The sequence below is a fragment of the Ursus americanus genome, chromosome 28, assembly GCF_024610735.1.
Source record: "Ursus americanus isolate L20-20 chromosome 28, mUrsAme1.1.p, whole genome shotgun sequence".
NCBI lineage: Eukaryota > Metazoa > Chordata > Mammalia > Carnivora > Ursidae > Ursus > Ursus americanus.
The window spans coordinates 1,396,823-1,408,608 of NC_142154.1; the positions used below are offsets into that span (position 1 = coordinate 1,396,823).

The 11,786-nt window shown below is 43.4% G+C and overlaps 1 protein-coding gene across 6 annotated transcripts in view; it reads left to right on the plus strand.

The window, feature by feature from the left end:
* Positions 1-10,786, plus strand: part of ZFAND6 (zinc finger AN1-type containing 6) — a 68,397-nt gene extending 57,611 nt beyond the window's left edge. For all 6 annotated transcript variants that reach the window (XM_045813181.2, XM_045813178.2, XM_045813183.2 and 3 more), the window contains 2 exons: positions 7,632-7,745; positions 9,872-10,786. In XM_045813181.2, the coding sequence (XP_045669137.1) occupies positions 7,632-7,745; positions 9,872-10,020 (263 nt within the window). In that variant the 3' untranslated portion in view covers positions 10,021-10,786. The remainder of the gene's footprint in view (positions 1-7,631; positions 7,746-9,871) is intronic.
* The last annotated feature ends 1,000 nt before the right edge of the window (positions 10,787-11,786 follow it).

Consider the following 11,786-nt stretch of genomic DNA (forward strand, 5'->3'; position numbering starts at 1 on the left):
ATCCCTGGGGTGTGGGAAGTAGGAGAAGGGTGGAAAAGCTTTCGGTTTTGTGACGGTGGCAGTGACCGGCTGCTTTAGACAGGGGTCTCAGAGATGGTGTGGCCAGACGGGATGCACGCGCAGTAAGTTGGACGTGATCACATTTCAGAATTAGCTCTGTTGGAGGTTGTCGATAGATAATTGGTATTCAGATGTGTGATGAGTATTATGTCTGCAATTTGGAAGTCCTTGGCACGCGTTGAATAATGAGGAGCTAAAATTAGGAGGAGCAGGTTGGAGGAGGAGTCAGCAAAGGAAGAAAAAGTCAGCTGGGCCCTGGTTAATTTCAACCCACAGGTGCCCACGTCGGAGAGTTTCTAGAAGCAAGGGTTGCTTAGCAGTTTGGAAAGAGCTAAGTTAAGGAAAAAATGAAAACAGGCTACTAATCATGAAGATGTTAAGTCTCACAGTGGAACAAAGTTTAGAATGTTGGTCATGAACAAAATGTGTGCTGCTTAAGGATATGGTAGCAATTACTGTACGAGTCTGACAAAGGGTGACGAGAGGTTGGTCCCCCGTGACTGTGTAAAGTGCTTTTATACCGTTCAGGGTATGGAGAACAGGGTGGTTTTCTGCACCCAGCCCTGAGGACAGGAATGCAGAAGGTGGTCTTGAAGCTGTATTAGGAGAAATCGTAAGGGGTTTTAAAAATTTATAGACTCCTTTGTTCATGTATGATTTCAATGACTTTTAAGGTTAAACCAGTATTGGCTTATAAGTACCTCTTAAAAACTTAGCATTCATTATTTTAGCATTGCCGAATCTTTGAAAAACCTGGTATAAGTTTCATCTAAGTTTGAAAGGATTCATTCTCAGTGCATAAAATCTCTTAACAGCCTTGTTTTTAAAAAGGTCTTGCTTATGCTGTTGAATTAAGAATGTCTTCTTTTATTATAAACATGTACACAAATATAGGTTTCTCTGCTATCCAAAACTAGAGCATTTTGGTGAAACGTTTTATAAACTAAAATGGTATAAAGAAGCAATTACCATTTCATAAAAGTGAAAATTCTCTTTGACCGATATCCTTCTGTTAGCAAAAACAGGTGCTAATGTAGGTTCATAAAAGTGAAGTGGCATAAAGTGAATTCTCGGGGTGGGGGGCAGTAATGAGTGCGTGTGTGTGTGTGTGTGTGTGTGTGTGTGTGTGTACAGACACTCCTAACATAAATGTACTTGTGATTTCCCTGTTGGGTAGAAACAAACGCAGAGAGTGTTTTTTTCCATCTGTTTGGTGGAAGGACAAACATTGACAGAGAAGAAATCTTGGGCTTGAGTCCTGTGGTCATTTGAACTGGACCTGGAATCCAGGCACCTGACTCTAGGCCAGTATTCTATCCCCGGACAGCTGTACTGCTCGCTAGACTGGGATGCGCAGCCCCGCCATTGCCAGGGTGGGGTGGTCTGCTTTGGTTACCGGCCAGACACCTCCTTTCTTCTGTATTCCTCCATTTGCATCCCTCAGGGAAGTTGATTAGATGGGAAGATCATCCCAGATGGACGAGGGTCCGTGAGTAGCAGCCGTGCATCTAGCCAGCATTTCCTAACATTCTTTTTTGGAGTTTTCAGATTAGTGTCCTTGAAACAGCTTCATTCCCTGTAGGTATTCTGCTTATGATTAGGCTGTGTTGCCACCAGGTGGGTAGTGCTGCTTTCATTCTGTCCTCATGGCTCTGAAGAATTTTTCTCCTCTTTAAATGAGAATTTAACATATTACAGCATGTTTCTCATATAATTATACCTCACATATCTCGCTTAGGAATGTCAGATTTTCAGTCCACAAAAGTTAGTTTTAGAAGCATTTTTTTTAAAGTGTTTTGGAGCACTTTACACCGTCATATTTGATTGCCTTACTGCACAGTATGCTTCACTTTGGTTAACCTCTCAGTCCCTCAGATCCTGGACCTTAGTAAAAAGAAATGGAATTTGCATCAGAGGTTCTATTTTCTCCCTCCCTCTCCCTCCCTCCCTCCCCTCCTTTTTGTTTTTTAAAGATTTTATTTATTAGAGAGAGATAGCAATAGAGAGCATGAGCAGGGAGGAGAGGGAGAAGCAGACTCCCCGCTTAGTAGGGAGCCTGACCTGGGGCTCCATCCCAGGAGCTGAGCCTGAGCTGAAGTCAGGTGCTTCACCGACTGAGCCACCCAGGCGCCCCAGAGGTTCTGTTTTCATATGTTGACACCCTACTTCTCTGAGCCTTATTATTATTACTTTTAAAGGAGAATAAGTAATAGCCACATCCACCTTACAGGGTGCTAGAAGCCAGTGAAATAATGGAGGTGAAATGGGTCTTATACACCACAAAGCATATTCTTAGTCTGTTCAATGCCACAGGGATGTGGCAGTTACAGGAGGCTTAGGCTAAGAGAGAACGGTGAAGCTTTCCAACAGTAGCATGAGATGATGTGCTGAGCCCTTTATCAGTGACGCATTCTAGGAGGACTGAGTTATTGTCAGAATGGTAGGGGTTGCCACCGGCGTTGACACAGTGAACTAGATTTCTCAGACTCCAACTCTAAGGGATCCTGACTTCATACAGAGTTGAGTGGACAGCTCGGTGGCTCAGAGCACTCCGAGAGGAACAGTCCCATTAGACTGACTTGAGAAAGCTATCTGGATTAAAAATCAAAGACTTCTTCTGATTTTAAAGGCTGGGTTAGAATAGCCAGACAGTCTTGGAAAAAGTAGAACAGATCTGGAGGAAGACTAACAATTCCCAGTTTCAAACCTGACCCCAGGCTGAAGTAACCAAGACTGCAGGTGCAGGCGTGAGGACACTCCTGTGGATCGAGGGGGCAGGACCGGCATCCAGAAATAGGCTGACAGTCACGGGCAGTTGATTTTCAGCACATGTGCCAAGATGGTCCAGTAGGGGAGGTGTAGGCTTCAGCAGATGATGCTGGACAGTTAAAAGAGTAAAACTGAATCTCTGCCTCACACCTTATACAAAAGTTTACTGCAAAATACTAGAATAGAGGAACCAAAACTGTAAAATGTTTAAAAGAAAAACAGGCCTAAGTCTTCATGACCTTGGCTTAGGCAGCGCCTCCTTAAGTGGGGCGCCTGGAGCACAAGCGACCAGAGGAAAACAGACACACTGAAACCTGTTTGCTTCAAGGGGACACTATCAGCGCAAAACGGTTAGTCCACAGAGTGGGAGAGGTACGTGCGAATCGTGTCTCTGATAAGAGTATATAAAGAATGTTACAATTCCACAATAGAAAGACCAGTGTTTTAAAGGGCAAAAGGATTTGAGTAGACATTTTTTCCAAAGAAGATATGCAAATGACCAAGTGTGAAGGGTATGGAGAAATTAGAACCCTAATACATGGTTGTTGGGGACATACAGTGGTGCAGCAACTTTGGGAAACAGTTTGGCAGTTACACATTTAATTCAGAAAGTCAGAGAGTTACCCGTTTTACCCAGAAATTCCATTCCTAATTCCCAGGGGATTGAAAACGTGTCCACACAGAAAACATGTGTAAGAGTGTTCACAGCAGCATTGTTCATAGTTACCAAAATGTGGAAATGACCCAGATGGCCATCGGCAGGTGCCTGGATACACGAGATGTGGGCTGTCCATACCCCAGAGTATTCCTCAGCCCAGAGAGGAATCGAAGTTCTTATACCTGCCATGGTAGGGGTGAACTTTGAAAACATGCAGAGTACAAGAAGCCAGGCACAAAGTCCTCAGGTTGTGTGGTTCATTTATACGGGAGGCAGGTGTGGTGAAGAGAGCTCTCTGCGGGAGCAGGACGCATGCCCTTGGGGGCAATGGGAGCAGCACTTGCTGGAGGGGCCATTCCAGCAAGGCTGTGTTGGAACAAAAGCCAAGAAGGTTGTTTAAAGCAAGTCATGGAAGATACCTGAAGTACTGGGTTCTAACTGATGATTAAGGGAGAGAGCCTTGTGAAGGCCGGTTGCTTTTTTTGGTTTTTTTTTTTTTTTTTTTTTTTTTTTTTTGGAGGTTAACACAAAGTTGTGTTTTAAGAAGATTGATGTCACACTTCTTTGCCCCCAGATAGCCACTGATAGAAACTGCTCTCCTGCACAGAGCTGCTCTGTCCAGAAAGGTGGCTGCTGGTCTTGGGTAGCTGTTGAGCACTTGAGATGTGGCTGGTCTGAAATTAGGTAGTTTAGTACATATTTGTTTGCTAGTTACACTAAGTGTAATGTATGCACAGGTTTCAAAGACTGAGTATCAAAAAGATGACAGGGCACCTGGGTGGCTCAGTCGTTAAGCGTCTGCCTTCGGCTCAGGGCGTGATCCCGGCGATCGAGCCCCGCATCAGGCTCCTCCGCTGGGAGCCTGCTTCTTCCTCTCCCACTCCCCCTGCCTGTGTTCCCTCTCTCGCTGGCTGTTTCTTTCTCTGCCAAATAAACAAATAAAATCTTTAAAAAAAAAAATGAGAAATGTCTCATATCTCATATTTAAATACTGATTCCATTTTTAATGATAATATATATTAACTTTGCCTTTCTTATGCTTTTTAACACAGTGGCTGGAAAATATAAAAGTAATTCTATGGCTTGGTATATTTTTTTGGACCCTGCTATACTATAAGGCTTATTTTTCCCTTGAGTATTTAAAATATTCTCATTTTGTAAAGAATTTTTGAGCTAAGAGTTACTTAAAGATCATTTGGTTCAGCCCCTCATTTTGCATAAAATGAAGTAGGAGAAGGAAAATGAATGTTCTCCCAGTAGGTCATTGGAAAAGTGTCTGTTCATTCAGTAAGTGTCTGTTGAGGCAGCTGCTTGGTGTTGGCACTGGGCATTAGTGGTGAGCAGAACCCACCGAGCACCAAGCTTCGTCTGACCCCCAAGGCAGGGACTGGTCCTGCTGTGTGAGGAAGGCATGCACGTTACATGATGTGGGAATTGTGTCTGCTGTCAGATGCCTCCTGGGTTGCCTGTTAGTATTCATTATGTGTGTTGATATGCTTCCAGACAGAGGTAACAGAGGTAATGCTAAATAGTTTATATACTTACAGTTGTGTACTTTTTTAACAGGACCCAGAGCAGAGGGCTTGTGAAGTATCTTAAAATTACTGGCCAGTAAACTTTGTCTAGTTTCCCATTAAAAAATTAAATGTACTTCCCAGCCTTCATGCCTAGGCCTCCCAAACAGACCTTGAAGACCCCCAGATAGAACTTAGGCGGCTGCCTGTTCTCCGTCATTAACTAGCAGCTGACCTGGTGTCCAGTTCTCCTGTCACACTGTGAGAAACTGCCTCGTTCTGAGGACACTTCTTATTTTGGCTTCATGTTCAATATGTTTATGGCCCTTTTAAAAGATGGAATTGTGTCCTTTTACATAAGTAAGGGTTTGATAAGGCATGCTTTGGTCTTAAATCTCACATACAAGGAAATGGGTAATTTCCAGGAATCCTGGGCATTTACACAACACTAAATCATCTTGCCCAGGAACTGATTTGGTGAATGTTTAAATTCAGTCAGTAGTTTGAGGGAAGCGAAGGTCACCTTAGTCTCCTGGGAACATTAGTGGACCGCGATCAGCCTTAGATGCTAGCCCTCGCTCATAAGCTCTCGGGCTGCCTGTGGCTCCTTGACTCTGAAGGTTCTGCGTCTGCCGCGGACAGATCATTAGGGCCGATACTATGAAATATCTTCACTGAGATTTGTGTATGCTAGCATGTGTGTGTGTGTGGCAGCAGACGTATTTTTCACTCCCCTCCTTTCCAGATTCCAGTTTGTGCCTCAGTCATTCAGCCGGTTTTGTTGAATAAGTTTTCTTGGAGTAGTGCTGTTACTGCTGTTTAGGCATTGTTCATACAAGCTTATGGGAATATCTCTTGCGAGAACAGGTTAGATATTATGGCTTGTAGACTTCAAAGACAATAAAGAGATTCTTTTCCGATGGCTCGTTAAACTATTTTTGAGCTCTTTACACATAGCAAAACATTACTTGATACTGTTCTAGGGGCTCTGGATAAAACAGGTAAGCAAGACATTCAGCCCCTACCCTCATGGCGTTCACATTCTGAGGGTATTTATTCATTAATAATGAAAGGTTTTATGTGTCCATGATCTGTTTAAGATGTTTATAAAATGCTTGTGTTAGCACAGCTATCTCCTATCTGGTGTCAGAACGTCTGGGTGGAGTGATAAGTTACAGAGTTGTTCATCCGTGCGTATTTGCTTGTTAGTTTGTGGTGTTTTGTCTTTGTCATATTTTGTTAAGATGGGAGGTAATATAATTAACATAAGCAGGTTAGAATCCATTACAGCAAATGCTTGAGCATCTGCTATGTATGGTTCACTGTGACGGGTGCTGGAGATTCAGATGGGAAGTAAGATACCACCCGTCCTCGGTGGGCTTACTTACCGGGCCACATGACTGCAGTGGGTGAGCCATTCAGGAATGCAGCTGAGCAGGTTTTGTGGGGCGCCTGCCCTGTGGTCAGGGGAGCTAGGGCAGGCAGGCGCTGTGGCAGGAGTGGCGAGGACAAGCTCCGGCCCTGGAGGAGCTCACTGCTAAGCGGGGGGAAGACAGGCCACTGTAATAGTGTGGGCCGTACTAGGGGCGCATAGGAAGGTTCCTGTTCTAGGTTGTTGGGTAGAGGATGGAGTAAGAGTTGACAGTATAAAGCTTAAACAAGAAAAACCAATTTGAGTAAGCCAGGGAAAGAGTGGGACAGGAGGGGCGTGGGAAGACATTCCACACAGAAAGGCTGTTGACAGGAGCCCAGAGACTAGAAGACTGTGTGCTTCAGATGGCTTGTAAATGGTGTGAGCAGAGGGCCGGCGCCTCAGTGGTTGAGCAGGAGAGTCCTTGAGGACCGGATGCCGAGAAACTCCGAGAGGCTGAGAACTTGGCTGCGGAATGTCACCGCTTCAGAGCGAGGCGTCCTGTGTGCTGGGTCATGTGACAGACTCTGACTCCGGTGACCACGTCCAGGAGGGGTCAGGGGACTAGGGACAGGATGGTCACGTTGGTTCAGGTGTAGGCACAGTGATTTGACTGAATCTTGGTGCAGCTGGCCTTGGCTTTGCTGCTCACATGTGTCAATTTATTATCCTAATTATAACATTCTAATAAATTTATCTTCCTAACATTTTAGACGTGTTACGTGAAACATTCTCAGAACTTTAAACATAGTGTTCCACCTAATCTTGGTTTCAGCCCTTTTTGTCCTTGTTCTCTGAGAAATCTACATAGTTCTGACCCCAGCAATATTTCAAAGTTGACATGTGGCCATTTTCTACACATTCCCTTAGAATACCCAACTAGTATTTGCGTGAGGGTCACATACATAATTACTAGGAAAGATAGGGAGTACGGCACTAGACCTAGAGTCATGTTAACATACCAATATATATTCTAGAGTTCCTGTGTGTGTGTGTGCGTGCGTGCGTACGTAGAGATACACAACATAGGTACATACATTTAATGAAAAGGGTGTCTTATGTAGTCTACTTTGTAACTGAATATAAGCATCTTTCCATGCTAACAGACTCCTCAGTTATCCTCCCAGTAACAGAGCACTGTGGGGGGGGGGGGGGGACAGCCACCACCCAGTATTAAAGTCTTACTGAGTACATTTTACCGCCTTCCTGTCTCTATCAGCTTCAGTATCAGATACGGCACAGCAGCCATCTGAAGAGCAAAGCAAGTCTCTTGAAAAACCAAAACAAAAAAAGAATCGCTGTTTCATGTGCAGGAAGAAAGTGGGACTTACTGGTAAGGGCCTAAATCCAATGGTTTAAACTTGATTGTTTTTTAAAATAACGCATGGCTTACTGTTCCTGGCTTCAATGGAGCTCCTTTTTGTTCCCATGAGAGTTAATACTGGATACACTTCAGCATCTGAATTTTCTTAAAGTAGCTTTAATTATACACCTGGAAGTGGAATGAATAGATTTTCTTTTAAAAATTCATTCCAGCTGGGTTTGAGAGCATGAGACAGGTCGGGTCACGGTGCCAGGTGCTGTGAAAGGCGTGGCTCCTGCCGTGGCAGAGCCAGAAGTTGCAGAGGCAGGGGAGTACTTAAGTACTTGGCAGGCCGAGAGGTGCTTTCTCTGTGTAGAATGGCTGATGGTGGTGGTCGTGAGGGCGCAGTGAGTTGGCCCTTGTGAGGTGTCAGCCCCGCGCCGCCACATGACTGCTACAGAGCTGCTAGTATTGCTACTAAGAGAGGAAGAAAAAAGTATTAGAAATAGTGTTTGGGTGTTTAGCAAATAAAGTAGATTGAGTGCAGTCAATGGATGCCTTTGGAAGTTCAGGGACAGGTGTCCTAGTTAATTCATATAAAAGAAGGGGAGCAGAGGCCCATCATGGAGAGTATCATGGAGGCAGCGTGTTTCAGCTGGGTCTTGAAAGATGAGTAGGGCTTAGAACAGATGGAAATAGGGCCATTTCAGGCAGAAAGACTAGCTTGAACAAAAGGTCGGAGAAAGGAAAGAATGGGGTGCGTTGAGGGGCCCCAGCTGGGAAGGGCGGCTGTAGCACGCGACCTGTGGAGAGGGGAGTCGGCTGCCGCGGCAGACAGGGGTCCAGAGAAGGCTGCTGCCGTGTGCTGGGCCCAACGGCGGGGAGCAGCGCAGCTGGAAAGAATTACCCTGTATTATTTGTTGTGTGCCTGGCATTGTGCTGAATACTCCACAAAAATTTGACTTTGGAGCTGAGGAGAGTAGATGAGATTTTCAGGATCTCAGGAAGGTTTCTCTGGCAAAGGAACAGGTTGTAGAGAAGGTGGAAAGTGGAGTACAGTCTGGTGTCAAAGGTGTTTAAGACCGGCCCATACTTTGGCAGATGTGTTTATTTAAAGAATACAAGCATGAACAAATCAGGTATTTTAAAATACGCATTTTTGGTACCAAATACAGTCTTTTACATCTCAGAAACTCTCAGACTTCGTGATTGGAGGGCTGAGACTTAGTAACTTCGTCTCTTCCAGCCTGTCGGCCTGGTGTTGCTGTTGGCTTCATTTGCCATTCCTTGTCACGAAGCTACAGAATGTTTCCGAAGCAAAAAACAGAATGTGGTAGAGAGCGCCTCCATCAGGTGTGAGCGTTCAAGATACTGCCTCCTCTGCTCCATTGCCAGCAGTTCCATCCTGCCGTAAAACCTTAATTTGGGGAAGCAGGACCGGTTTGATACAGACTCTGCACACTCCGTATCTCTTCTGGCTTCAACTCTTTGGGCATTTCCCTAAAATAAATAGCATTTATTGCATGGTTACTAAATGTTAAGCACTTAAAACATTCCTCATTTTATCCCTACAGTAATTTATTATTCCAAAATTACAGATGCAGAAACTGAGGCTCAGAGAAGCTAAGTAATCTGCCTACATGAGTAAGCGATTCACGTTTAGGCGCCGGACTCCAGACCCTGCACTTCCTCAGCCAGCAGGAACTCGGTCACCTCTGCACTGGAGGTCCCCCTGGGAAGCCAGTGGAGATACTGTGCTGTTTCTTAACAGATCTTGTGACACCTTTCTTAGCTAAATTTTAAGGTTGCCTTCTGACAGTGTGCTCATTTTCGCGTTTAGAATGTGGATTTGAGAAATGTCTTCCATCCAACGTAGCAGTCCTGATTTTGGTAGGAAGTGTGGCCATGTCACAGTGAAGAGACTGAGCTCAGAGAAGGAGTTAGGATCTGCTGTGGTACAAACCTCTATTTGTACATGGGGATAAGGAACGCAGCTATCAACTAGTGAACAGTGAAAATGTTATTAGGTCCTGAAACTGTCTGGAATGATTCTTTAGACATCTGCCCTAAATACATGATATTTTTAACATTAATGATACTAAAGCACTTAACAGACCTTCCATCCAACTCACGTGTGTGTACCGATCCATTTTCAGGGTTTGAATGCCGGTGTGGAAATGTTTACTGTGGTGTGCACCGTTACTCCGATGTGCACAATTGCTCTTACAATTACAAAGCTGATGCTGCTGAGAAAATCAGAAAAGAGAATCCAGTAGTTGTTGGTGAAAAGATCCAGAAGATTTGAACTCCTGCTGGAATACAAAATCCTTTGACCATCCGCAAACTAAAAATTGACTTGAGGTTTTTTTTCCTAGTCATTGGGAATGTAGAGCAATGTATCTTGCATAGACCTTTTAATCATGCATGTCATCAGAAGAATAGATTTTTGTTTTTGTTTTGAAAATGACTCTGAACATTTATTTCCATTGCAGTTTCTGTGGCTGAAAAGACTTAAGTAAACTTTACAAGTATTATCCTTTTAAGATCATTTTAATTTTAGTTGAGTGCAGAGGGCTTTTATAACAAACGTGGAGAAATTTTGGAGGGCCGTGATTTTTCCAGTATTAAACATGCATGCGTTGATCTTGCAGTTTATTTTCTCATTGTGTGTGTACATAGCTTTTCTCTGCAGCACGATCTCTGTCGATGGCGCCCCTCAGGGCACAACTAGTTACCAGTCACTGAATGTATCTTCATCCTTGCGGCTGCTTCTGGGTTTTCATTAACAAAGGTTCTACATATGTTAGCATATAGTTTCTTTGCACCCACTATTTATGTCTGAATCATTTGTCACAAGAGAGTGTGTGCTGATGAGATTCTAAGTTTGTGTGTTTTTAAATTTTTTTGAGCGAGGGAAGGAAAGGCTGTATGCATTTCATTGCCGACTGCAGGTTTCTTTCAGATTACGTTCATCGGTCTGTGTGTATACAATATGAAGAATGATCTGAAGTAATTGTGCTGTATTTATGTTTATCCACCAGTCTTTGATTAAATAAAAAGGAAAACCGTAACATTCCCTTGTATTACTTTTTCTCTGCTATTCTTTCTGGTAGTTCGTTTTGACTTTTGGTCCTTTAGTTTTCTACTTTTATTAATTTTGTACAGGTCCTGCTGTTCTCACATCTATTTGTGACCGATCTTATGATGATAAATTGTAGTCTTAGATTCCTTTGAGTTGAAGGTGTCAGCATTTCTTTAACGCCAAGAACTGCTCTTTGTCACTTAGATATCGAATTTTCTAGCTCTGCTCTATATCCTGTCACACTGCGCTAGCATCTGGTTAGGAGCTCCTTTTTCTGGTAGAATTAGAGAAACTGAAAGGGCATAATTCAGATATGGCAGCAGGAGGATTGTGGATGAGAAAGACCATTTGTCCTGTGGTTTTCAAACGTATCTGGCAGCCAGTCTTTTTTAAACATGAAACATAAAACAGGTGAAAAAGCAGTATTGTAAAATACAAATTTCTAGGTTTAAATTTGTTTACCACTACTTTACTTGTAAGTTCTATCTTAGTTTGTAACGATGGCTTAGCATGAAAATCTGTAAATGTAATCTGTTTAAATGTAATCTGTTAATTTATTACATGAACAGATTAAAAAGAGAAAACTGTTCTCACTAGCCCAACAGATTCAGGTTAAGTATTTAACAGAATTTTTTTTCTTTTCTTTTCTTTTCTTTTTTCTTTTCTTTTTTTTTAAATTTTATTTATTTATTTGACAGAGACAGCGAGAGAGGGAACACAAGCAGGGGGAGTAGGAGTAGGAGAAGCAGGCTTCCTGCCGAGCAGGGAGCCCAAAGCGGGGCTCGATCCCAGGACCATGACCTGAGCCAAATGCAGACGCTTAACGACTGAGCCACCCAGGCGCCCCAAATAGAATTTAACACCCATTCATGGTGAGAACTCCTGATAAATTAGAACCAGGGAGGAATTTCTTTAAGCTGATAGTTTTTATGTAAAACCAAACAAATGAAAAGCAAGCATCTTCCAAAAAGAAGAAACTCATTCCATTT